This window comes from Pteronotus mesoamericanus, unplaced genomic scaffold (assembly GCF_021234165.1).
Source record: "Pteronotus mesoamericanus isolate MK-2021 breed Mesoamerican mustached bat unplaced genomic scaffold, CSHL_Meso_final scaffold_137, whole genome shotgun sequence".
Classification (NCBI taxonomy): domain Eukaryota; kingdom Metazoa; phylum Chordata; class Mammalia; order Chiroptera; family Mormoopidae; genus Pteronotus; species Pteronotus mesoamericanus.
In genome coordinates this window covers 6,222,975-6,247,333 of record NW_026555306.1, presented here as the reverse complement: position 1 = coordinate 6,247,333, position 24,359 = coordinate 6,222,975, and the positions used below count along the sequence as shown (strand labels likewise).

The window sequence follows — 24,359 nt, the reverse complement described above, 5'->3', positions numbered from 1 at the left end:
AAAAGCTCGTCCGCTTAGGAACCGAGAACCAGGTCGTGAGCAGTTTTGCCGTCGTCACCAATTCAACATGGCCGCCTGGTGGAAGCGGCCTTTCCGCGATGCCCCCGCGGGGTCTTCGGGGCGTCCCGTTTGGCCGCTGGGGGGCACCGCTGAGGCCCAGTGCCGCCATGCGCTCACGGCTACCTCACCGGAGCAACCTTCCCAGCCTGGCCTCCGGTTCCTCTGACTCGTTGTAGTTGCCTCAGCAGCGGGCCTGCCTCGCTCCCTCTCCTCAGAGCTAGTCTACAGCGCGGCCTCAGACGCTGGGGAGTTGCCATGGCAACGCGATGGCTTCACTAAAGTAGCTGTTCCAAAATGGCGGCCTCCACGTGGTCTGTTGCCAGTCGGTGGTGGCCACTCCAACCTAGTTGTCCCCATTACCCACCCCCCCGGTGCTTAGCCCCTACAGGAGGAGGCAGGCAGAGCTAAGATTCAAGAAGGACAGACAACGTGCGTTTCCAGAAAAGACTCTTTATCTTCTCAGTGATACCTTCTCAAAGGGAAACACTGTTCAGGGAGGTCGGGTCAGGACTCAGCAGCCAATTACATGGGCGGGTCGGAGAGAGTTTCACTGGGGCACTGCGGGTGAAACGAGGAAAAGGTGGCTAAGAGAGGCTGCAGGGACCTGGCTTTTGCCCCGCGACCCGCACCCCGCAGGTGCCCCCGCCAGGCCCCTTTGCCTCAGTTGGGGTTGGACTCAGTTGGCCAGCAGGGGGAGCAAGTTTCCCCTTCAGCACCCTGCTCGCCACCCAACGCCGCTGGTGGTGCCTCGCGATTGATTGCTGTAGCTTTGAACCCCAAACTGGGACATTCTGATCAGCGATTTCTGAGCTGGCAACAAGCTGTCACTGGAATCCTGAAGTGGGGATATTTCGGAGCTGATTCAGTAGTGGATAAAGGGGACAGAGCATGAGAAACTGGGTCAGCTTGGAGGAATGATAGACGCGAAGGCTTGGAGGTCTCTGAGCCCTTGGTAAGGGTCGGAGGCCACTGCTGACTGGCGGGCTGTCCTCAGGGCCAGGGGAAGTCACAGTCAGGGCGGGGCTCTGGAAGCCACCCCTAACAGACTTGGTTAGCAGCCACCCTGTACCTCCTTGACTGGAGGATATTGGGCGGGCGGGAGGCCAACGTGGGGGAAGCGAAGAGGAGTGTTCCATGTAGAGTGGCCTGGAGGAAGCGCGGCCAGTTTGACCAACGCCAGCTGCTTGGTGTGGCCGGCACAGCGTGGGGGGAAATGGGGGTACATGAGGCTGGAGAGAGGAGGGGCAGGGGGCCAGGCGCAGGACGGTGACATCAGGCTGAGGGGCTCCAGGGCTGCTGGGAGGCCCGTGGGGGGCAGGTCAGCCCTGGAGAAGAGAATCCTCTAGGGCCCCATGTGGGGTGGACAGAGAGAGGGAGACGGGGAGGCTGGCGGGACGGGAACTCTGGAGGAAGAGGATGGATGAGATGGGGCAGTGCACGGGGACAAGCTGTGCAGGGGAGGCATTTTCCTGAGCTCCCACAGCCCCGGGGTCCTCTGCCATCAGCCGTGTTTGTCTACACGCTATGTGCTATGTCCGCACGCCTCCCTGCCGGAGGCCCTCGCAATCATTTCCCAAGCTCCCCTCAGTGACTTCTTTGTCCTTCAACTCCTTCGGAAATCCTCGCACTCCTGCCCGGAGGGCCAGGCATTCCCTCCGCCCCCGCCCCCGCCCCCGGACCCCAGTGCCGCCTTCCCTGCAGCCTCCCCTGCAGCGCCCCCTGCAGCCTGTCACCCTGCGTCCGCCGCCCTCCCATCGGCTGACTCCCCTTAGCTCTGGGAAGGGCACGCGTGCGGGCCAGCCGGGCGGAGGGGCCGCCGCTCACCTCGGACCTCCAGCTTGCACTCGGCCAGGGCCTCCCCCAGCTCGTTGACAGCCCGGCAGGAGTAAGTCCCGGTGTCGAAGGGCGTCGGCCGGCGGATGTTCAGCGTCAGGATCCCCTGGAAATTGGTCATCAGGAACTTGGGATCTTCTCGGATTTCCATCTTGTTCTTCATCCAGACCACCTTCGGCTGTTGCGGGGAGCAAGAGAGGGGGCCCGCTGAGAGAGGGTCCCCTGCGCCATGGCAGCATGGGCCTTGGGAGGCAGGTCCGAATTCTCACTCTGCCTGTGTCACCTCCTGACTTTGGCTGGATGAGCTGGGCCTTGGGGCTTTTCCGACCCTCCGTCTCCTCTGCTGTGGGAGGACGAGCTCGCTCCTCGTGTGCCCCGCAGGGCCCAGCTGCTCCAGCCTCGCTTCCGTCTGCTCTGGCCACACCGGCGACCCTGTTGTCCCTCAAACAGACCGGACAGGCCCCTGCCTCAGGGCCTTGGCACCGGCTGCTCCCGCTTCCAAGGCTGCTGTTCTTCTCCTGCCCTCACCAGTCGGCACCTGCCATCTCAGGCCTCAGCTCGCGCGTGGCTCCCCAGCCCCCAGCGGGGGCCTCAAGTCCATGTCACATGCTCAGGGCTGCCTTACTGCTCTGGCACCTCACTGCCCTCGATAATTCTGTAGTCCCGTGTGTGATGTTGGGTGAATGCTGTCTCCAGTAGGCGGGAGCATCGTCACATACACCAAAAAGGTTGCAGGTTTGATTCCTGCTCAGGGCACATATCTAGGCTGCAGGTTCGAGCCCCGGTCAGGGCATGTGTGGGAGGCAACCAATTAATGTTTCTCTGTCTCTCCTCCCCCTCTCTCTAAAATCTATAAACGTGTCCTTGGGTGACGATTAAAAAATACATACATAAATGGTGAATGAACGATGTAAATAAGTGAATGCAGTGAATGAACTGGGTAAGTGAGTGGACTGGGAGGCGAATACATGAGCAGAGCTGGTGAATGAAGCAGGTAGATGGAGGTGAGCAGGTGAACCCGTGATGTGCCTGAAGGGCCAAAGCTGAAACTTTGAAGCCAGACCAGAACGTGGCAAGCTTGGTATGCAAAGGCCCAGGGAGCTGATATTGGAGGCTCTGAGGGCTCTGAGGTGCAAGTGTGTGTGGCCACGTTCCAATAAAAAAGTTAGCGAAACCGGTGGCAGGTACATCTGACCTGCCCGTTAAAAGTGAGCAAATTTCATGAACGGAGAAGAGGTAAGTCAGAGGAGAAGAGGGGGTGCGATGGGAAGGAGCAGGGGCTTCAGCTTGCAGAAGCTCTCCCTGCAGGGGTGCGCGCGCACACGCGCGCACGCACGCACCTGCGGGTGGCCTCTGACGGCACAGTTGAGCGCAGCAGCGTAACCAGCCACAACCACTCGGTCCGGCAGCGGCGTCAGGAACTTGGGAGGCGTGCGGAAGTCATGTTCCTTGTACTCAAGAGGTTTGTAGGTGAGACCTGGGGGAAGGGAGATGAACCTGTAAGGTGACTGATCCTGACTGTCCCCCAAACACCTGTCACCAGGTGCCATCAGCTTTGAGTCCGGGAGGGGGGTTGCAGAGGAGTCGGGGCAGACCCTGGCCGGGAGGCGGAGGGAGCAGTGACTGGGGACTGGCCCCTGCAGAGGGGGACGGCCATACCTGCCTTGGGGATCCGCGCCGTGTTCTTGGAGAGGCCGGGGGTATCACTGAGCCCACAGATGTTCTCACTATAAACTCGGAAATAGTATTCGTTGCCCATGATGAGGTCAGCCACGGTACAGTGGGTTTGGCGGTTGTGTTCATAGACGTTGAACCACTCCTAGTGCAGGGATGGGGCAGGGCCGGGACAGTCAGGGACACAGACACAAGAGGAGCCAGGGTGAGTGAGGCAAGCACACCCCAGCGTGCGCGGAGCTAAGGAAGCCCGCCCTTCCCCGCAGCGCCGTTCCCAGCGGCCGGAAAATGGGAATCACCCAAATGCCCATCAACAGATGAACAGAGAAGCAACATGTGGTAGCATCCAAGCCGAGGACTATTACTCAGTCATGAAAAGGAACGAAACGCTGACACCTCCTACAATGTACCACCCATACCTGGAAACCCTGAGGCTGTGTGAAAGAAGCCAGACACAAAAGGCCACCTATTGTGTGGTCCCGTTCATAGGACGTGTCCAGAATAGGCAAACCCCCAGAGACCAGAGGCAGACTGGGGGCTGCCTGCCAGGGGCCGGTGGGAGGGAATGGAGGGGGCGGCGGCTCAATGGACACGGGGTTTCCTTTCAGGTGATGAAAATGTCTTGGGACGGGACAGGGGCGGTGGTTGCACAACACTGGGAACATACGAGATGCCACTTTAAAGTTAATGCTTAATTTTGTTTTGAGAATTTTACCGCTATGAAGAAGACAAAGCAAGCCTATCATGCACTGAGCCTCAGCCAAAACCTGCCCTCCCGGCCCGGCCCCTTCGCCCAGTCTCCCGGCGCCTCGGTTTCCCCAGCTGGACAGGAAAGCAGCCGCGCCTGCCGCGACGCTCGGCCCACCCGGCCCCAGGCCCCGCTGGTGGCTCACCATGGTTTTCTTGTCGGCCTTCTGGATGAAATAGCCCGTGACCTCGCTGTTGCCATCATCTTTGGGGGGCTGCCACTCCACCAGCGCGTTGCTGCCCCACACCTCCTTCACCGTCACGTCCACCGGTGGCCCTGCCTTTTCTGGAAGGCGTGGTGGATGCTCCACGCCAGTCCAAGCGTCCCTGAACGTCCACCCCTCTCCTCCTCTCTGGACTCGGACGCCCGTTGGGCCTTTCTCCCCACTCCCGCTGCCTCACCTTTTCCCCCTTCACACCCTCCCCCCACTGTTCAATCTCTCCCCTCCCGGCTCCCGGGCCGTCGCATCTCGCCCCGCCTCCCACCCCGGCTCCCCCACTGCCCCCTGGCCTGTCTCCCCCCCGCCCGCGGTCCCCTGCCCCTCCTCGGCCACGCACCCACGACCCGGATGCGGATGGTGGCCGTGTCCTTCATGTTCTCGATCTGCACGTTCAGCTCGTACTCGCCCGAGTCCGAGCGCGCCGCCTGGCGCACGAAGAACACCGTGTCGATGTCGCTGGTGCGCACGTTCACACGGGAGGAGTCTACCGGCGCCCCGCCCTTCGTCCACACCACCTGGGGCCGGGGCTTTCCCTGCGTGGGCCGCAGGCAGCAGAGGTCAGCTGGGGGCTCCCCGCGGGGAACTGAGCCCCCAGCCCCGAGCCTCGAGCCTCGAGCCTGACCCCAGCCCGCGCACCTGGAAGGGGATGAGGAGGTTGATGGGCTCCCCCACTTTGCGGATGTACGTCTGGCGGAGGTGGCGGGGGAGTCGGATCTTGGGTTGCTCTGAGGACACAGACACAAGGAGGGCTCAGCACTGGGCTGGGGGACACTCGGGAGGGACAAGGAGGCCATGGAGATGAGGCTGCTGGCGTAGGCCCTCGTGATGGCAGGGCAAGGGCTGGCCAGACGACAACGCCTTTGTCTCCAGGAGAGCGGGGGCGGGGGGCAGGGCTCGCTCACCGACGATCTCCCTGATGGTGACTGGCTGAGCAAGAGTGGCCGGCAGGCTGCGCCCCGCGATGTTGACCCCAACGACCCGGAAGATGATTCTCGCTCCTGTGGGAAGATTCTTGACGGTGAAGCCACAGCGGTCAATGGGCTCCGTGTTAGCAGGGATCCAGTCCTCGGCTACGAGAGAGGGGCGATGCTGGGGGGCTTTCTTCAAAACTTCCCCGCCAGCCCCTCCGCTCACCGGCCCTTCCCGCGCCTTGAGCTGGCAGCAGCTGACACTTATTAAAGCCCTTATGACCAGGTTTGAAAGCTGGGACGTGTGTTAGCTCATTAGTTCCCCCTACGTTATTCCCACTGCAGAGACGAGGAAATCGAGCCTCCGAGAGGGTGAGGAACTGGGACACTCTTTGATTTCCTGCCTCTGTGACGGGAGCCCTTCCATCCTGGGCTGTTGGTACGCGTTGGTGAACCAATGTAGGTCAGACCACCGCTAAACAGGGTGAAGGCTAATAAAAGGAGGTTCCGAAACATCGGGTGGTGATAATCGGGGAGAGATCAGCAAGGGCAGAAGAGGAGTGAGGAGCACTGGGGAGAGAGGGGAAGGAGCTGGCCGGGGTCCCGCCACCCCCCATACGTGTGTCACCAGATGCAGTCGTCACTGTGCCCTGTCAAGATGGGAACTGCCCGCCATCTTTAGATGAAGAAACTGAGGCTCGGGAACTGGCCCCAGGGCACACAGCTAGGAAGTGTAGGGGCAGGATGGGAACCCACACCTGCCTGACTTTAAGGCCTGGGACACGGTGCAGGATGAGCTCGTCTGGTGAAGGAAGGAGACTTGACTTGAGGTGGTGAACACACAGTGCACTAGGCAAATGATGTATTGTAGAATTGTGCACCTGAGCCTATACAATTTAAACAAATTTTAACGTACTGATTGATTTTAGAGAGAGAGGCAGGGAGGGAGACAGGCAGACAGACCATCCATTTGCTGCTCCACATATGCATGCACTCATTGGTTGATTCTTGTGTGTGTGCCCTGACAGGGGATCGAACCCACAACCTTGGCGTATTGGGACGATGCTTAAGCAACTGAGCTACCCGGCCGAGGCCGCACCTATAAAATTTTATGAACCAAGGTCACTCCAATAAATTCAATGTACAATGAACAACAACAAAAAAGATGACCTCATCTGTCATTCCCGGTGAGATGACCATGTCGGAGGTGTCCTCATAGCAGCAGCCACACACGGCTGCTTAGTGGAGGGCGGAGAGCTGGGTGTATGGAGATGGGTGCGAATGGGCGGATGGATGGGTGGACAATAGATAGTTAGATGGATAGTCATACAGGTAAACGGATCGGTGGAAAGAAGGAAGAAACGGAAGGGAAGAAAGATGGTGGTAAAGAGAGACATGGGTGGATGGATGACCCAGAGAATTTTTGGACAGACAGAGAGATGGTCTGGATGGATGGCTAGGTGGGCAAGTGGAAGAAAAGGAGGAAGGAGAGAGAAGAGGAAGGGAGAGGGGGAGAAATAAAAGTTAAAAAAAAGGAAGGGAAAAAGGAAGGAGAGATGGATTGGTGGGTGGAGAGATGGATGATGAATAAATGAACAGAAAAGGCGAAGAAGGACTGTAACTAGTAGATAAATACTTGGGTGAAAGGGTGGATGGATGGATGAAAAGGCACTGCTGTCTGGGCGCAGGGAAGGGAAAAGGGAGGAGGGGGCAGAGGAGGGAAAGGGCGGGGAGAGGAGGGAAGCGGGGGGAAGAGGACAGGCTGGTCAGCGGGGGCCTGGCTTGGCGCACGCCCCTCCCAGGGATTCAGGTAAATCCAGTTACCGCACAGGCAGCTCAGCGCCCCGTAGATCAGTCCCTGCACTGTCCTGTTTTCGGTCCCCGGGACCAGACACCCACTTGGGTCCGTGTGAGCCACTGCCCCCCCCCCAGGCCGGAGGGGGTCACTCACAGTCCTCCAGACAGTACTCCACGATGTAGCCATCGATGCCGCCTGCCCCGATCCTGTCTGGGGGCCTCCACTTGAGGGTGGTGGTTGTGTCTGTCACGTCCTCCACTGTCAGGTGCCGGGGTTCACTCGTGGGCGCTGTGAGGAGCCAGGGAAAGGGGAGATGGGGGTAAATGAGGGGCCAGGGTCATCATGGGGAGTCAGGGGTCAGAGTTAGAGTCGCTGGTCAGAGAGAGACCAATATGGTGGGCCGGAGGTCCCTGCGCAAGGACATGTCATCAAGGGTCATTAAAACAAGATATCAAGGGACAGCGAGGTCTCCGAGGACAGAGATAGGTATCAGAGAGGCCAATGAGATACTCAGGCCACAGCACGGGGTCTAAGGCCGTGGAGGTCAGCAGTGATGCACTGGGTTAGGAAGGGGCCAGGAGGGCGGGTGAGGCTAAGGGGTCCATATGCTGGGTTGTCGGATGAGAGGCAACGGAAGTCCGCAGATTCCGTGGGGTCAAAGGCCAGGGTGCAGGGTCAGAGATCAATGCCGGACAGGGCACGGGTCTGAGGTGGACAGGGGCTCAGTGAGGGGGTAGCGGGGCGTCACCAATAGGCATGAAGGGCTTGGTGTTGAGGCTGGGCTGGGACACCCCGATGGCATTGACGGCAAAGACCCGCATCTCGTATAGGACGCCCTCGATCATCTTGGTGGACTCGTAGGTCGTCTCCGTGAAGACCTCGAAGTTCAGCTTCATCCAGCGGTGAGAGCCCTTCTTCTTCCGCTCCAGGAGGTACCCTGGACGCCCCCCAGGCAGAGAGGAGTGGGCGGTCGTGAAGAGCCCGTGGAGGGGGTCACAGGTCAGTCGCGGGGAGTGAGGGTCACATCGAAAGGCCACGCGGCCCACAGAGGCCTGAGGCCACGAACCTGGGGTTGATCTCACAGTCATCAGCAGTCAGAGGTCACCGGTCACGGGGTCGGGGATCAAACAGGGTCACAGGTTATGAATTGTGGGTCAAGGGTCACAGAAAACCCCAGGCTATTGACCCAAGTGAGGATTCCTAGATCGTCAGAGAGTAAAGAACAACGCAACGACCAAAGGGACTGCGAGATGTCAAAGGTGGAAACCAGGTCTCAGAGGGGCGTCGCTGAGGATGCTAAGGACTCTCGGAGGTCAGAGAGAAATCAGGGGGCACAGGAGGTCGGAGGTCATGGGAACTCTGGTACTCAGGCACTCACCGGTGACCGGCTGCCCCCCGTCATACTTGGGGGGCTCCCAGACAAGGATGGCCCAATCCTCTCCAACCGAGGTGACACGCACAGCCTCCGGGGGGTCTGGGACGTCTGGGTGGGAGGCAGGAGAGTCAGGGGCGCCTCACGGCCTTGGGGACCGCCCCCAAGCTCAGCCCCTTCGGCTCCCCCTGCTCACCTACAACTCGCACAAAGATGGAGGCCACGTCCTCGCCAGCGGGGTTGGTGACCTTGATGGTGTAGCGGCCCTCGTCTGCCCGCTCGGCGCTCTCAATCACGAAGCTGCTGCAGTCCGAACGCTGCTCCACGCGGATCCTGCCCTCGGTGGCCGAGAACACCTAGACACAGCCACCAAGTGGCCACGCTTTGCCTCTCCTCACCTCCCCAGACCGGGACCTCTGCCCCTCCCTGTGCACAACACCCCCACCCCCGGCCCCCCGTGGCTGCCCCTGGCCACGGACCCCCACGAGGGGACCCGCTGGACCTGCACGGCCACATCGCCCCCTGCTTCCCCCTCGCCCTCCAAACACCACCCTGGCTCATCCCACGCAGCATCCTGACCCGGTTCTCTATCTGCGCTCCTATTATTCATCCTGTAGGACCTGCCCAAAAGTCACCTCTTCCAGGGAGCACTCCTGGATGCTCTCAATAGGCAGTGGTGGCCCCGTCCTCTGAATCCTCATAGCCTCTGGTACCTCCCTTTATCTCACACCGATCGCCCTGCATGGTGACTGTCTGCGCACCTGTCTGCCTCCCTCCCAGAGCAAGGGCTTCGGGAGGCAGGGGCTGCGTCTGACGAAGGCCTATGAGCTCAGTGCCTGTGAACCGGGCCCCCCACAGAGGCAGGCTCAGGGGGTGTTCGCTGAGTAAAGGAATGAATGAGCACTGAGCCTGTCCCTTTAACGGAAGAGGAAACTGGAGCCCGGAGGAGAGAAGAAAAACTGAACTGTCCCAGGGCCTGGAACATATAAGGTAAAAATATCTGTTGGATGGATGGATGAGTGGGTGGATGGATGGATGGAGAGATGGATGGAAAGCTGGGTTGGCGGATGAATGATAGATGGACAAATTGATTAAATCCTGGATGGGTAGATGGATGGATGATTCAATCAATTCATTAGCAGATCAATTCATCTTCAATTGATGAATTGAAGATGGATGGATGAGTGGATGATGGGTGGACAGACAAATGGACAGAGGACCCACCATGTGCTAGGACAGTGCCATGTGACAGGCAAACATAATCTCCAGTCTTCCAAACAACCCCCTGAAGAAGGAATCATAATCCTCATTTTACAACGAATCAGAAACTCAGAGGGAAAGTGACTTGCTTCCAGCCGCCCAGCAGAGCGAGAGGGGCAGACAGGGCCCGGGAAGCCCCGCCCTACCTCATCGCCCTTCAGCCAGGTGGCCACCGGAGGGGGCTCCCCTGTGATGGCGACGTCCAGCCTCAGCTTGTTGCCGGCCACGACCACAATGGAATTGTCTGAGGTCTTCCCCGAGCAGTCCAGGTGGATCTTTGGTGGCTCTGGTGGCAGCGACAAAATTGTGGGGGACTTGGAAGTGGACGGTTGGGTTGTCCCAATCCCCTCTGGAGGAGCTGGTTTCCAACAGCTACAAAGACCCAGGAGCCCCTCCTCCCTCAGACCCGGGGAGTCCAGTCCCCCGGCCCCTCCTCCCTCAGACCCGGGAGTCCAGGCCCCCGGCCCCTCCTCCCTCAGACCCGGGAGTCTAGGCCCTCGGCCCCTCCTCCTTCAGACCCGGGAGTCCAGTCCCCCAGCCCCTCCTCCCTCAGACCCGGGGAGTCCAGGCCCTCGGCCCCTCCTCCCTCAGGCCCAGGGGGTCCAGGCCCCTGCCCCCTCCTCCCTCAGACCCCGGAGCCCAGGCCTCAGTTACCAAAGTGGCCCCGGGCCTTACCTTGCTTGGGGACGTACTCCACCTTGATCTCTGCAGAACACAGAAGACTGGGCGGTTAGGCCTGAATCCCGCGGCCCTTTATCCCCCCTTCACACCCGAGGCAGAGAGGAGGGTCTTGTGTCACCCTGGCACCTGGGATGCTGGGGCAGGCTCAGGGCTGTGCCTGTCCCACATGCCCCGACATGGTCACGCTGCGGCGTACGCAGTGCTCTCTCCCATCTTCGATCTGACTGTCCCCGTGACTGGCAGACGCCTGCCGTCTCCACCCGCCCCGGTGAGCCGTCAGGGGCACTCAGCCCTGAGCGGGGCACTCAGGCCCTGGGGAAAGGGGCCCTCACCCAGGAAGTTGAGCTTGGCCGAGAGGGACAGGGCATAGCCATCGGGCACGAACGTGTAGTCCCCCTCATCCTCGGGGCGGACTTCATCGATCACCAGCTTGTGAATCCTAAGGGGTTGGAGGCACAGAGGAGGTGTCAGGCCGGGCCGCTCTGGGGGCCACCACGGAGAAACAGCCTCCTCGGTGTCATGTATGTGCTCGCCTCCACCCTTTCCATTCTGGCCTTTGGAATAGTGGGTTCACATCTCAGCTTTGCCCGTTACTAGCTGTGTGACCTTGGGCCAATTACTTAACCTCTCTGTGCCTCGGTTTTCATCTGTAAAATGCAAGTGATGATAACAGTCCACCCCAGGGTTGTAAAGCATTTAGAAAGCTCCCTGGCACTCTGTGAACACCCTACAAGCGTTAGGGCTTGTTCTTGTTGCTGTCGAAACCACCAGCAGGCAAGGTTTCCACACAGAACCCAGAGAAAGCCAAGAACCACCATTGGGAAACCCACAGGGCGCAGCACACTACGGGCATCACGCGGCTCTCTGTTTCCCGCAGGGAGCCGGGTGCTTATCTCAGGTGTCCGTGTGCGGCCTGTTGCATTCCAGCCCGTTTCCTTTTTTTTTCCTTAAAGATTTTATTTATTTTTAGAGCGAGGAGAAGGGAGGAAGAGGGGGAGAAACATCCAAGCGCAAGATGCCTCTTGCGCGTCCCCAGCCCAGGATCCAGCCCACAACACAGGCATATGCCCTGACTGGGAATCGGACCAGCAACCTTTTGGTTTATGGGATGATGCCCAGACCACTGAACTACACCAGTCAGGGCCCAGCCCCTTCTTTTCTTAGTTAGACCCGCCCCCTCTCCCACCATAGTAGACTGTAAATATTGCCACAAGTTTTCCCCTCTTTCTATCCATGCCCCTTACCAGGAGACCCTGCAGCCTTTGCTTCCTTTGCTCAAGAGAATATGGTGGAAGCAGCACAGGGACAGTTCCCAGGCCAGGCCACAGAGTCTTGTTCCCTTGCACTCTTCAGAACACATTTCTACCATGTGACGATGCCAGGACTAGCCCTTCTAGGAGATGAGGCATCTCAGGGATCAGCGCAGAGGCAGTCCCTTCTCCCAGCCAAGGTCCCATCAGAACCCAGGAAGCCGAGCAGAGATAATACTCAGCTGACCACAGAGGCAGGAGACAGGCCATCCGAGATCAGCCAGCCTCCCACCAGCCCACAAACTCGATTAAATAAGTCCTTGTTCTTTGAAACCACTAAGTCCAGGGATGGTTGTTATGCAGCTAGAGCTAGCTGATACACACAGCCCATCCCCAGCCACCTCCACAGTCTGCTCCGCACCTGCCTACGTGGGAGATGGTGATCCTCTTGCTGGGCCGCACCTCGATCCCATTCTTGTACCACTTGCCCGTCACCTTGTCGTCAGACACCTCACATTTGAACACGGCCTGATCTGAGGCCTTCACTGTCAGATCCGCTATGTCCTGCAGGACCTCCAGCTGTTTCTCTGGATGAGGGGAGAAGGAGATGGGGTCGTCACAACTCCAGTCAGTCCACAAAGATTTGCGAGGACCCACTATGCGCCAAGGACTGTTCCAGGCCCTGAGAAAACACTCATGAACAACCCAGAAACAATCACTGGTCTCATGGAGCTCATGCTCTAGCTGGGAGACAGACAGTGGACGCGGGGACACATAAACATATAGCAAGAGGGAGAGACAAAGCCTGAGTCCACGGGAGGATGCAGGAGTCCCCCAGGTAGAGCAAACGGCATGTGCAAAGGCCCTGTGGAGCAGAGCAGGCTTGCTGGTGCGGAAACAGCAAGCAATCCAGTGTGGACAGACGAGAGAGGCAGCCTCGGCAGGGCGGGGCAGATAGCACCAGAACCCAGGGCATGTGGGCTGGGGAGAGGACTTCGTGTTGAATCTGAACAAGGAGAGAGCCACGCAGGGTGGTGGAGGACAACTGGGATCTGACTTACATTTTTAAAATTTTTTATTTTTTAAATAAAACAATGCTGCCTTGACTGGTATGGCTCAGTGGCTTGGGCATATTCCTGCAAACTGAAAGGTTGCCCGTTCGATTCCTGGTCAAGCCTCCAGTAGGGGGCGCATGAGAGGCAACCCCACATTGCTGTTTCCCTCCGCCCCTTCCTCCCTCCCTTCCCCTCTGTCTAAAAATGAATATAATCTTTTTAAAAATATATATAAAAATATAAATAAAAGAATGCATTTACATGGTTAAAAAATAAAATAAGAGGAAGATTTAGATATAGAGGGGAAGATAGACGCACCCACCTCCAAGGATCTAGGTCCCTTCTCTGAAGGCACCATCCATCCAGTCTAGAGCAGACGTGTAAACACATTTCCCTTCCTTCCTTCCCTCCTTCCTTCCCTCCTCCTCCCCCTTTCTCCCATATACAAATAATAGCATATTTGTTTTCTCGCCTAATAATATGTAGCAAGTCCTTGAATAACGTCATTCCTTTCACCATTGTTTCGTTATAACACTGATCAGATGTCGTAGGAACTTAACTCTTGTCAATGTCACTTAGCTGACAGTAGAAGTGGTTTTGTTATATATCATTTCACCACAGTTTTAGAGACCGATCGATGACATGATGTAGGGACTTGCTTATCTTGGAAATACTTCCACATCAGTAAATTTAAAACTTCCCCTTTTTATGGCTACATATGGTTATGGCATAATTTATTCGCCCATAAATGACTTGAGTTGCTTGCATATTTAAAGAACTCCAGACTCACAGGCGTCTGCGAAAATAGTGCAGCGAGTCCCAGAGACCCTTCACCCAGCTTCCCCCGACGGCGGCCATTCAGATAACCGGGAAGCACACGTGGGTACAGTACTGTCCCCTATACTGCAGGATGTGTTCGGTGTTCACCCCCTGACGTACAGTTTTTAACTCCTCACCCAAGGATATGTTTATTGATTTTTTTTTAGAGAGAGAAGAAGAGAGAGAGAGAGGGAGAAACATCAATCGGTTTCCTCCCATTTGCAGCCCGGACCAGGCACTGAGCCCACAACCTAGGTATGTGCCCTGACCAGGAATCGAACTCCTGGCCTTTTGTTTTTACAGGATGACGCTCCAACCGAGCCCCCTGGCCAGGGCTGACATGCATTTTACAGGATCGCTCTGGCTGGGCGCCGTGAGTGTGGATGTGGGGCCGGCGCGGGAACAGCAGCCAGCGAGGAGACGGCTGCAATGGCCCGAGCCCGAGGGGACGGAGACGGGGCCAGGGCAGGGCCGCGGGGGTGGGGGAGTCAGGGGCACGACCTCCTTTGAGGACTTGCTGGTGAACTGCGTGGAGGATGTGAAGCGAAGAGAGGGGTCAGGGACAGTTCCGAAATCTGGGGCCTGAGCAACTTGGAGCAACGGGGAGAAGCCCGCGCCCGGTGGCCCTGCCCCACCCGGAGGCCCTGTACCTTCCACGATGAGATCGGCCTCGCACTGCCCGCCGTTGGTCATGACCTGGAAGCGGCCCGCGTCCTCCAGGGTCACTTCTGAGAAGATGAGCAAGTGACGCTTCCCGTCTTTCTTGAAGCGGTACCGCGCCTTGTAGGACTCCTCCTTTGTCATCTCCACGCCGTCTTTTATCCTGGGCAGAGGGGACGTGAAGGGGGAGGTGAGGGGCCCTGGGTCTGGTGGTCAGAGGGTGAGTCAGGGATGAGAGAGTCCTCAGTAGGGCACAGGGGTCCAAAGGGAGGTCGCAGGAGCGAGGAGAGATTAAGGTTGGCAGAGGCATCTTGAATGAATGAGTCACAGGGAGAAAAAGAGGAGGAGGAGGAGGTCACAAGCCACCAGGAGATGCCTCAAGGTCGTGGGTGGAGATCAGGGGACACAAAAAGAGGTCATGAGGAGAGAACAGAACATGGGGGACATCCTGAGGTCACAGAGAAATGCCAAATATTGTGACCTCTGTAAACGGTGCTTCTGCCTGGGACACTTCTTCCTTCCTACTTCCCTTCTACCTCCTCATCGCTCAACTCCCGGCTCAATCATCACCTCCTCCAGGAAGGCTTCCCTGACTTCCTGAGTCCCTTTTCTTCCTATTAAAAAGGGGTCACAGGGTCAGCTGCAGTTCCTCTGAAACACTTGTCAAAACAGAACTTTTATATTTATTCATGTGATGACCTGACTAATACCCGTCTCCGTCTCCCACACCCACACACTCCAGATTATACTGGTCAGATTACAAACTCCACAGGGGCAAGTACCTCCTGACATATTTTCTTTCTACTGTATCTTCAACATACAGAAGAGTGCCACCACACCAGAGGTGCTCAGTACATACTTGTCAGATGGGCGAACAGATGTGGGAATACACGAATGGATTGGCAGACGGGTGGGTGAATGGGTGGCTAGATGGATGGACAGATGGATAGATGGATGGATGATGTATGGATACCCATACATTGGATACATACATTGGTAGATAGGGGGGTGGATGAATCAATGAAATGGATGGATAAATGAATGGATGGATGAGTGGATGGGGGGATGGGGGGATGGATAGATACACCAAAGGATGAACGATGGGTCAAATGAATGAATAAATCTGAAATAGCAGGGATCGGGGAAAAGGGATGGCACAGGTTGATATTCTTCTAGAATTTCTAGAGGGTGAAGGGCAGGATTTACAGAGAAAGGCTGAGGTCTCCCGGAGACTACCGGGTAAATAAAGGTCCAGTCTCCAAGAGAGGCTGCGAAGGTCGGGGCAGACGCACAGAAGCTGTGGGCACCTGGGTGGAGGTCAGGGATGGACAGTCGCTTACCACTTGACCTGGGCACCTTCTTCCGACACCTCCACTACCATTTCCACCCTGTCGCCCACAAACACCTGCTGGTCCTCGAGGGGTGTCACAATCAGGACCGGAGGCTCTGTGGGCACAGGGGTGACAGGAGGTCAGGTAGTTCCAGGGCCCCCTCCAGGACCCCAATCCGCAAGCTCAGGCCCAAATCCCGGCCTCACCTTTGACAAAGAGCTCGGTGAAACACTTCTCATCAGCGACGGCGACTTCATACGCGGCATCATCTGCCATCGTGCACTTGTTGATGGTGAGAATTCGCTTCTTACCAACATTCTCAAACACATACCTGGTGCAAAAATCTCACCTCAACCCGGGGCATGGAGCAGATGCCAGCCCCGGGGTAGGTCCGTCCAGCCGCCCTCAGGCCGGCTGCTCCCGCTCAGAGACAAATTGTGAGGGAGGGCACAGGCGGTCCCACCTCTAGTATTTAAATACCCACAGATGAGGTGCTAACTGCTCACCCCTACCCAGCCTCTTCTTCCGCTTAGCAGTGGCACACAGCCACCCGCCTAGAGAACTACACTTCCCAGCCTCCTTTGCAGCTGGGAGGGCTGCACCACGCGCTTGGGCCAATGGACCACAGTTGCGTAGGATGTGAGTAACTGCTTGGGTCCTCTCCCAACTGTGCGTGCTTGCTCTGGACTTCTCTCCTTCTCCCTTTCCTGTCCACCAGATGCAGATGTGCCTATGACCCAGCTTCTATCATGCCGATGGTGTCGCCAAACATATGGGCATGGGGCCCTGGCTGGTGTGGCTCAGTGGCCTGAATGCCGGCCTGCGAACCAGGAGGTCGCCGGTTCGATTCCCAGTCAGGACGCATGTCTGGGTTCCCGGTGCGGCGTGTGCAAGAGTCAACCACACGTTGATGTTTTTTGCCCTCTCTCCCTCCCTTCCCCTCTCTCTAAAAATAAATAAATAAAATCTTAAAAATACGGACACTGGGTGTCAGAGAAATCTCTAAGAGAAGAGCCAACCCACCTGCCTCCATCGGCTAGAACCCTCTCTCACTGAAAGTGACGTATGCTAGGGACGCTGTTGCAGCAACTTAGCCTGCCCCCTAGCGAATGCAAATTTGTATCGCATCCCAAATGCTCACGTGGACAACCTTGAGAAAACCCAGCTAAGGAAAAAAGAATCACAAAAAAGAACCCACCCATAACTGTCCCACCAAACGCAAACGCCGTGGCCTCTATCTCTCCAAATTTTTTCTCTATACACAGGTGGATAACATTTTGTGAAGCAGAAATGGGAACATGTGCCTCTGCACATAATAAGCTTGAACAGCTCTCCCCGTTGGTATATATTTCAGAATCCCTTTTTTGGCGGCCACATGGCCCCTGAGAATGGAATTGTACATTTTGGTCGTTTTCCATGTTTTGCTACAATGGCAAATGCTTCGGCGAGCAGCCTTGCAGCTAAATGCACACCATCACGATCGCTCTCTCAGACAAATACTGAAAACAGCACCACCGAAAGGCTTTCTAACGCACTGCCGTTTTGGGGACTTAGCAACCTACATGCCCACCAGCGGCATTTGGGGAGCCACTCCCACGTGGTCTTCTCCAGCACCGGGCTTTATCATTCGGTAAAACCTTTGCCCATTTGGGGAGCAGAAAAACTGTTATTTTCATTTGCATTGTTATTGTTATTGTCGTTATTACTCTTTGCGAGGCTGAATGTGCACTTCGCAGCATCCTGGCCATTGGGGTTTCTTCTCTGCTGAACCCCTGGTCTTCAGCGTCTTTGCCTATTTTTCTACTAAGGCATTTGCACTTTTTACATGGCAGGGGCAGCGCCCTTTGAGGGTGAAGAGCGGCCAGCCTTGTTTCCGGGTGCTCTCCCAGGGCCCCAGGTGTCCCCCACCCAGCAACTGGCCCCCATGCATACTTGCTACTTGGCTTGATCTCCTGGCCGTTCTTGAACCACTTGAGGGGCAGGTCCGGGTCGCTGATCTCCACCACCAACTTGATCTTGTTGCCCCTGTCCACTTGGTAGGCTGGATCCAGCTTCTTCGTGAAGGCTGGAGATGGAAGGACGCAGGGCGGACGCAGCTCAGAGGTCCTCACTGCCCCGGTCACCGCCAGAGCTGCCGAGTCCCCCTCCCCAGACCCCCGGGCTCTCCAAGGCCAAAGCCAAGAAGCCCCCTGTGAATGGGGAGGTCCCTGAGAACAGGACTCTATGACCGGGCGGCCTCCCAAAGATGGGTCCCAGGTCCAAACATCAGACACCCACGCTGCTGGGATTCCTACGGGCAGGGCCCCTGCCCCTCAGACCCGCACCCACCTTCGCTCTTCTTGACCTCGACCTTGGCCTTCTTGAGCCGCTTCAGCATGCCGCGGAGGTCGGTGATGCCGTACTGGAAGGCGATCTTCTCGTACTCGCTCTTCTTCGCCCCCTTCAGGAGCTCCCAGATCTCAGGCGGGATGCCCAGGTCGTCATCATCCTTCTTCTTCTTCTTCTCCTTCTCCTTCTCCTGCTCGACCACCTCCCTGCGGGCGGGGAGAGCCGCGGCCACCATGCTGTCTCCCGCTGCCTGCCCTGCCCGCTTGCGGTGTGACTTGCCCGAGTCCCTTTCTGTCCCCGGGCTGGTCAGCCTTGCTCTCTCCCTCCGGGACCAGCGCCCCGGCCTCCTCCCCGGCCCCCTGGCCTCCCTCCTGTCTCTCCCCCTCCGGTGTGTCCCCCACGTTGCCCCAGAGGGGTGTTTCTGACCCCCCACGTCAGAAGCCACTTCTCCCCTGTTCAGGGCCGGGGGCTGAGCATTGCGGCAGACGGACAGAAGGACGCGGGGAAAGGTGGTGGGTGGACGAGTGGGTGTGTGGGTAGAGGGGAGGGCGAACAGGCAGGTAGGAGAGATGGGTCAGCCCGGGGGTAAACTAGTAGCTGGTTGGATGGATGGATGCGATTGGTGGGTGGACAAAGGGCTGGGCAGATGTCTGGTTGGGTGAACAAGTGGAGGAGGAGGTGACCCGGAGCCTGAGCGGAGGGGAAAGTGGGCGTCAGAAGGAAGCGTTGCGCGAGGGCAGGTAGGGAACTGGCGCCCGCCGGGTGGGCGCCTGTGGGCAGGCAGTGGGTGGGTGGGGCAGACTGGGGGGGGGGGAGCCCAAACAGGGCGGTGGCAGGGACGCAGCAGGGGCGCTGGGGCCCCATCCTCCAGCCTCTGCCCCTGAGCCTCCAGCTCCCCTCCCTATGCCAGAGAGCTGGGCTCACCTCTTCTTCAACAGGCTGCTGAAATCCAGCTCGCCGGCCTCTTCGGACTTCCCTTCCCCCCTGCGGCCGTTGAGAGAGGGTGTGAACTCCACTGAGGCTCCCCCGGACTCAGGCTGGGTCCCCACTTCTTGCCTCCCCGGATCCTCCCTTCTCCTTAGGGAAACCCACCCCCCTTTCCCCGGGTCCAGCGTCACTTACGAACGCTTGAAGTCTTCCAGGCTCTGCCCGGAGGAGTCCTGTCGGGGCACTGGGGAGAGGCGGGGGGGACGGGGCGGTGAGCAGGGGGCCGGTCCTGATGGAGCACCAGGCGCCCCCCAGGCCCGCGCCGCCCCTTTGCCCACCTCCTGGACCCGCGTCCTCTGCTTCTAGACGCACATCCCAGCTGCCACGCACCTCCCTCTCTCTGCGGCCCACACCGCTCCCACCTGGGCCAGCGTGCCCTTCTCCCCAGGCCCGCGCAAGCTCAGTCCCTGCGCCCTCCAGGGCTCAGCCTCACGCATCCTGGGCTACAGGCCCCCAGCGCCTGCACGCCCTCCGAGCTCCATACACACCCTCCAGACTCTCCTCCCAAACCCACGCGTCCTTCCTCTCTAACCCTGGACACCCTCCCTTCCCACGCCCTGGCAGCTGCTTGCTCGAGCCTGTCTGCCGTGACCCCGGAGGTGACGTCGCTCCTCTCCTGAGCCTTGGCAGACGCCCCGAAAAGCCCGAGCCCTCCAGCCCCTCGCGCTCCCGGCGTGCGGGCTGCCTCCCCCCCACCCCGTGTGGAACACCCGGGCCCCTGAACCTGTACTCCCTCCTCCAAACCCCTGTGCCCGCCTCCCCCCGACGCCTGTGCGCTCTCCTGCCCCTGCCCCCAGACCCACAGCCCTTGGCCCCCACCCCCAGCAGCGCACCCTCCACATCGATGTTGAAGCCACAGCTGTCGCAGGTGTCCTTGGCTTTGACCTCGAGGCGGTAGTCCCCGCGGTCCTCCTGCACCACCTTCCCAATGTGCAGCTCCACGCTGTACACCTGGGGGTCGGGGCGGGAGTGTGGGCGCTCGGGACCGACCCAAGCCCATCCGCAACCTTCCCTCCAAGTCTTCCCCCGCCCCCCACGGGGCCGCTGTCTCTTCCCATGCCCGGAACTCTCCGCCCTGGGGGCCCAGGCCCTTGACCACCCGAGAGACTTTTCTGGGACTGTACGCCCTGTGCCCACGGGCAGCCTGACTAACCCAGTCGGTCTCCCCTTCTGCCCGCACAACCTCCCGCAAGCAGCCCGGCTGGGCCTCCGCCCCCGGAGGTGCCGGCCCGTCCGGGCAGATGCAGGCGTGTGGGCTCTCTGAAGAGCAGGGCCTGCACACCCCCCGGCGGCCGCGTCCCACACCCCGGCGTCCCCCGGGGCCTCACGTTGTTGGCAGAGTCGTGGGTCTCCTTGAAGGAGAAGCGGGCCCCGCTCTTGCTGCCCAGCTCCATCCATTTCCCCTTGAACCACTTGATGGTCGGTTTGCCCGGGAGCTCCTTCCCGTTCACCTTGGCCACTATCACCACGTCCTTTCCTGGGTGCGGGGGATGAAGGAGGCGGGGCATGGGAGGGAGTGGTCAGGCAGGAACCGGGCGCTCTGCAGAGAGGACCCTGGGCCGGGAGCCGCCGGCCCCTCCCCCCCAGGCCCCCTCACCTTTCTCCACTGACACCGAGTCTGGCCTCTTCAGGAAAATGCCAGTGGGCTCTTCGGCAACTGGGGACTGTTCCTCAGATGGAACTTCTGCCGAGAGACAGGATTAGGGTCTGAGGCAGCTGGGGGGGGCAATGGGCTACTTTGGGGACAGGACATAGAGCCAGTGAGGGACCCTCTGCTCCAAAGCCAAAGGCCATGGCGCGAAGTGGCTTTCCCTGCCCTGGGAATGACCGCCTGTCGCCCAGGAAGCTGCGCGACCTTGGCCAGGCCCGCCCACCCCTTTGGGCCTCAGCGTCGCCACTTGTGAGCTGGAGGGCGGTGGACGGGACGGTGTTGACCGGGACTGCGTGGGAGCAGAGGTGTAAAGACAGATGGGGCCTCCAAGCTGGTAGGACTCAGCGAGGAGTTGGGTGGGGTCTTGAAGGCCAGGCTGAGGGGCTGGGCTCCGTCCTGGGGGCCCTGGGGAGCCACGGGAGGCTGGGGAGAGGGGTCAGCTCTGGGCCATGCAGAGGACAGGGAGGGGGCCGGAGGCGGGGCGCCTGCGGGAGGAGGTCCAGGTTCTGCTGAGCCCACCGGGCGCTATCTCACCTTTGGGGGACTCGGGGGCAGCCTCGTCTGTGGGGCCTTCCTTGGGAGAAGCCTGTTCAGGAGCAGCCTGCTCGGGAGCAGCTTCCTTGGGAGCAGCTTCCTTGGGAGCCGGTTTGGCCGCATCTTTGCCTTTGGGGGCCTTTTTGGCTGCTGTGAGAGGGGCGTTCACAATGGAGCGCACGCTCGCCCCGCCCCTTCCAGAGCCCAGGAATCCCTCCCTCCTCCCTGGCACCGGGAGGCCAGCCGGGCCAGAGAGATTACCATAAATTTATCTCTAATCCCGAGTGTGTGCGATCAGGTTTCCCCTTACCCTGGGCAGGCTCTGCCCCACCATCCAGGCCACGGGGCCCTAACCTTTTGGGTCCTGGGGGTAAAATTAGCTCTTCCTGGGGCTGGAAACTGGACACCTCGTGCTGACCACAGCGTCTCTGCCCTGCCGCGCCCTGCCTGCTGGCTCCTGGCCCACTGGAGCCCCAGCCGCAGTGAGGGGCTGGACCCCCCACTCCACAGCCCCGTTGACCTGGTGCCAGTGGCCTGGACACCCGGGGAAGAGGGACCCTCCCTGGAGTTTGCCTCTTCTGTTCATTTCCCCGCAGAGAGCAAGCCCCATGCCCATAACAAGAAGTGCTGCCGCCCAGGCTCATTTGAAGAAGGGCCCCCAATCTGCACACAAAGAAAGGCTCTCGGCCCCTCTGTGGAGAAGGTCCCCTACGTCCTACGTGGGAAACCCTGACTCCCGTAGAAAGGGCGTCCCTCATCCTTGTACAGAGCTCTCCTCAGCACACAGGCGGGAATCCTTAATCTCTACACACACAAAGGACGCCGTTCCCCTGCAGAGAAAGACCCCAGCCCTCACTCAGACAAGCGGCCCGACTGAGACCCCAATCGCCAGGCACATTGCCCCGTCCACACACGCGCGCACACCCAGGCGTCCCATCCTCACCCGGAAGAAGGCCTCAAGGTCACAATCAGAGACTCTCCATCTGCACTGAGGGATGGGCCTCCTACCTCCCTACAAAGAAATCGCCTCACCGCACAGGGAAGGGGACCCTCCCCCCAACACAGCTTGGACACCCCCATCCCACCCAAGGGCAGGAACCTCTGCCCACACAGAGGAGGCTCCCCATTCTCCCTACATCGCAAAAAGAGGAGCCCCTAATCCCCATTCCGAAAGGAGGGCCCATCTCCACTCAGAAAGGGAGCGCTGAGAGCCACCTGGTTTTGCCTCAGGCATGACTGCAAACCTCCTCCGGCTCCGCTGACCGCAGCTGTGTCCCTCTGGGCCTTGGGGAGGACAGGTGGGCCTCCAAGGGGAAGTCTTTAAAAAGTGCAGTGACTCCCAGGAGGCTCCGGGAGGCATCCGTGGCCTGCCCACCCTCCCCTGCCACCCCGTGTCCGCCTGTTCTACAGGGCAAACGACAGGACAGCCCAACAAGGAGAAATGGCTGACCGCCAGGTCCCCGGGGAGGTGGGGGATGTCTTCGGACACCTGGATCTGAGGGAGGAGGGGCCGCAGGCCTGGGCTCCGGGGTCCGAGGGAGGGGCGGCCTGGGGGCCGGACTCGGGGTCCCAGGGAGGAGGGACTGGGGGCCGGGCTCCAGGGTCCGAGGGAGGGGGCCTGGTGGCCTGGACTCTTGGGTCTGAGGGCAGAGGGGACCCAGGGTCTAGATTCTTAGGTGCGGGGAAGAGGGGCCTGGGAAGGAAAAGGAGAAAGATGAGGGCCTGAGCTCCTGGGTGGGGGTGGGGAGAAGACAGGGTCTAGAAAGCCATTCTTAGTATCTGCAAGTCAGTAGTTTTCGGGAAACCAGAGCCAGGGGGGAGGGTCTGGTTTCCCAGAGGAGGCAGGACGGCTGCCGGGGCGGGGAGGAGGTCTCTGCGCCTGCCGGGAGGGCACTGAGGCTCGGGGACTCCGAAGTCCGCCCCCGGACGCGGGCACAAACCCAGGCTTGGGGACCCGGCCACCTGGGACCCCGGACTGGCCCCTGCGCCTCCTGGGACCGCGTCCTGCCGGCTCCCCGGGACGATTCCCGGAGCGGGCGCGGCGGGCACCGATGCGCGTGCCGCCAGCGGGGGCGGCTGGGGAGGCCGGGAAGGCCCTGGAGGGGTGCCCGGACGCTGGCGCCCTTCCCGGCAGGGGAACCTGTGGCTTTTTGAATGGGGGTGGTGGTGGCTGGACGCCAGGTGGGGGAGGGGATTCGGGGGAGAGGTTCTCGGGGACCCCAGGTGTTAAGGGAGCAGGGCAAGGTGGGGGAAGAGAGGGACAGGAAGGGTGTGGAGGGCTGGGGCTTAAGGTGAAGGACGGGGTGGTGGGAAGGTGGTGTCGTAGGGTGAGGGACCCGGTGTGAGGCGAGACAACTCCTTCCAGGTTTTCTTCTTGCCCATCTGCCCCCTCCCGCTTTCCAAAACCCCCGCTGAGCCGGAAACTTCCCCGCCTCCCGGGAGTTCCCAGCCAACCCGGCGGCAACCTTCCTGTGACGTAAGAGTTGCCAGGCAGACTACCAGAGCGCTCCCGCGGGCCCGGCGCGCTTGGTGGAGCCGCTGGAGCCAGGAGGACGCCCTGCGCCGTCGGCCCCAGGGCTGTATCCAGAGACAGGGGGACAGAGGCTCAGAAGAGGGAGTGCAGAAATCCAGGGAAGGGCAGAGTCCAGAAAGGGGCTGGGAGTGAGGGGCGGAGACCCAGACAGAAAGGGAAGCAGGAAAGGTAAGCGGGGAAGAACCTCAATGGCCAGGAAGAGGCCTTTACCGGTCCCTCAAGGCTCAGCCGGTCGGGCTCTAACCGCCTCCCTGTCCCAGTGTCCCTGAGGGCCAGCAGGCCCCCGGTGGACCAGCAGCATAGCAGCCCCCAACAAAGGGTCCTAGAAGGTCTGTCTACCTTGATTTGTTATTTTATTATTTTATTTCATTTCATTCCATTCCAGCGTGGGGGTGATGATAGTTTTTGCAAAAGGCGGCTCATTTGCAAGAGGAGGCCCTGGGGAGGACATTTTGTCCCCCTCATATCCCTCCCACCCACGCTGGCCCCCTCCCGAAGGTAGGGGGGCCGCCCTCTTGAGGGCAGGTCCCAGCCGGCGCTCTGCCACCAGCCCCTGCGCCCCTGCGAGGACCTTGTCCCTCGCCGGCCTGTGTTACTCCTTCCTCGCCCTCGTGGCCAGCAGTGGGAGGGGAGTGGATTTCAGATGCATCAAAGGCC

At 59.6% G+C, this 24,359-nt stretch overlaps 1 protein-coding gene across 2 annotated transcripts; it reads right to left on the bottom strand.

Moving 5' to 3' along the window:
- Positions 1–496: 496 nt before the first annotated feature.
- On the bottom strand, positions 497–22,562 carry MYBPC2 (myosin binding protein C2). Of its 2 annotated transcripts, none has more exons than XM_054588754.1 (28): positions 22,385–22,562; positions 21,170–21,319; positions 20,582–20,668; positions 20,313–20,461; positions 19,818–19,935; positions 19,120–19,168; positions 18,922–18,981; positions 17,998–18,203; positions 17,602–17,734; positions 15,876–16,000; positions 15,679–15,784; positions 14,329–14,501; positions 12,226–12,391; positions 10,887–10,993; positions 10,549–10,578; positions 10,020–10,159; positions 8,810–8,969; positions 8,620–8,724; positions 7,990–8,178; positions 7,395–7,529; positions 5,438–5,605; positions 5,172–5,260; positions 4,873–5,068; positions 4,461–4,600; positions 3,553–3,712; positions 3,234–3,370; positions 1,885–2,071; positions 497–618 (listed from the first exon to the last, which is right to left on the bottom strand). In XM_054588754.1, exons 1-28 carry the CDS (start codon positions 22,527–22,529, stop codon positions 608–610), a joined length of 3,621 nt encoding a protein of 1,206 aa, XP_054444729.1. In that variant the 5' UTR covers positions 22,530–22,562; the 3' UTR covers positions 497–607. The 2 variants fall into 2 exon arrangements, with proteins under 2 accessions (XP_054444729.1, XP_054444730.1); XM_054588755.1 differs by having other exon boundaries at positions 21,170–21,316.
- Positions 22,563–24,359: the final 1,797 nt, after the last annotated feature.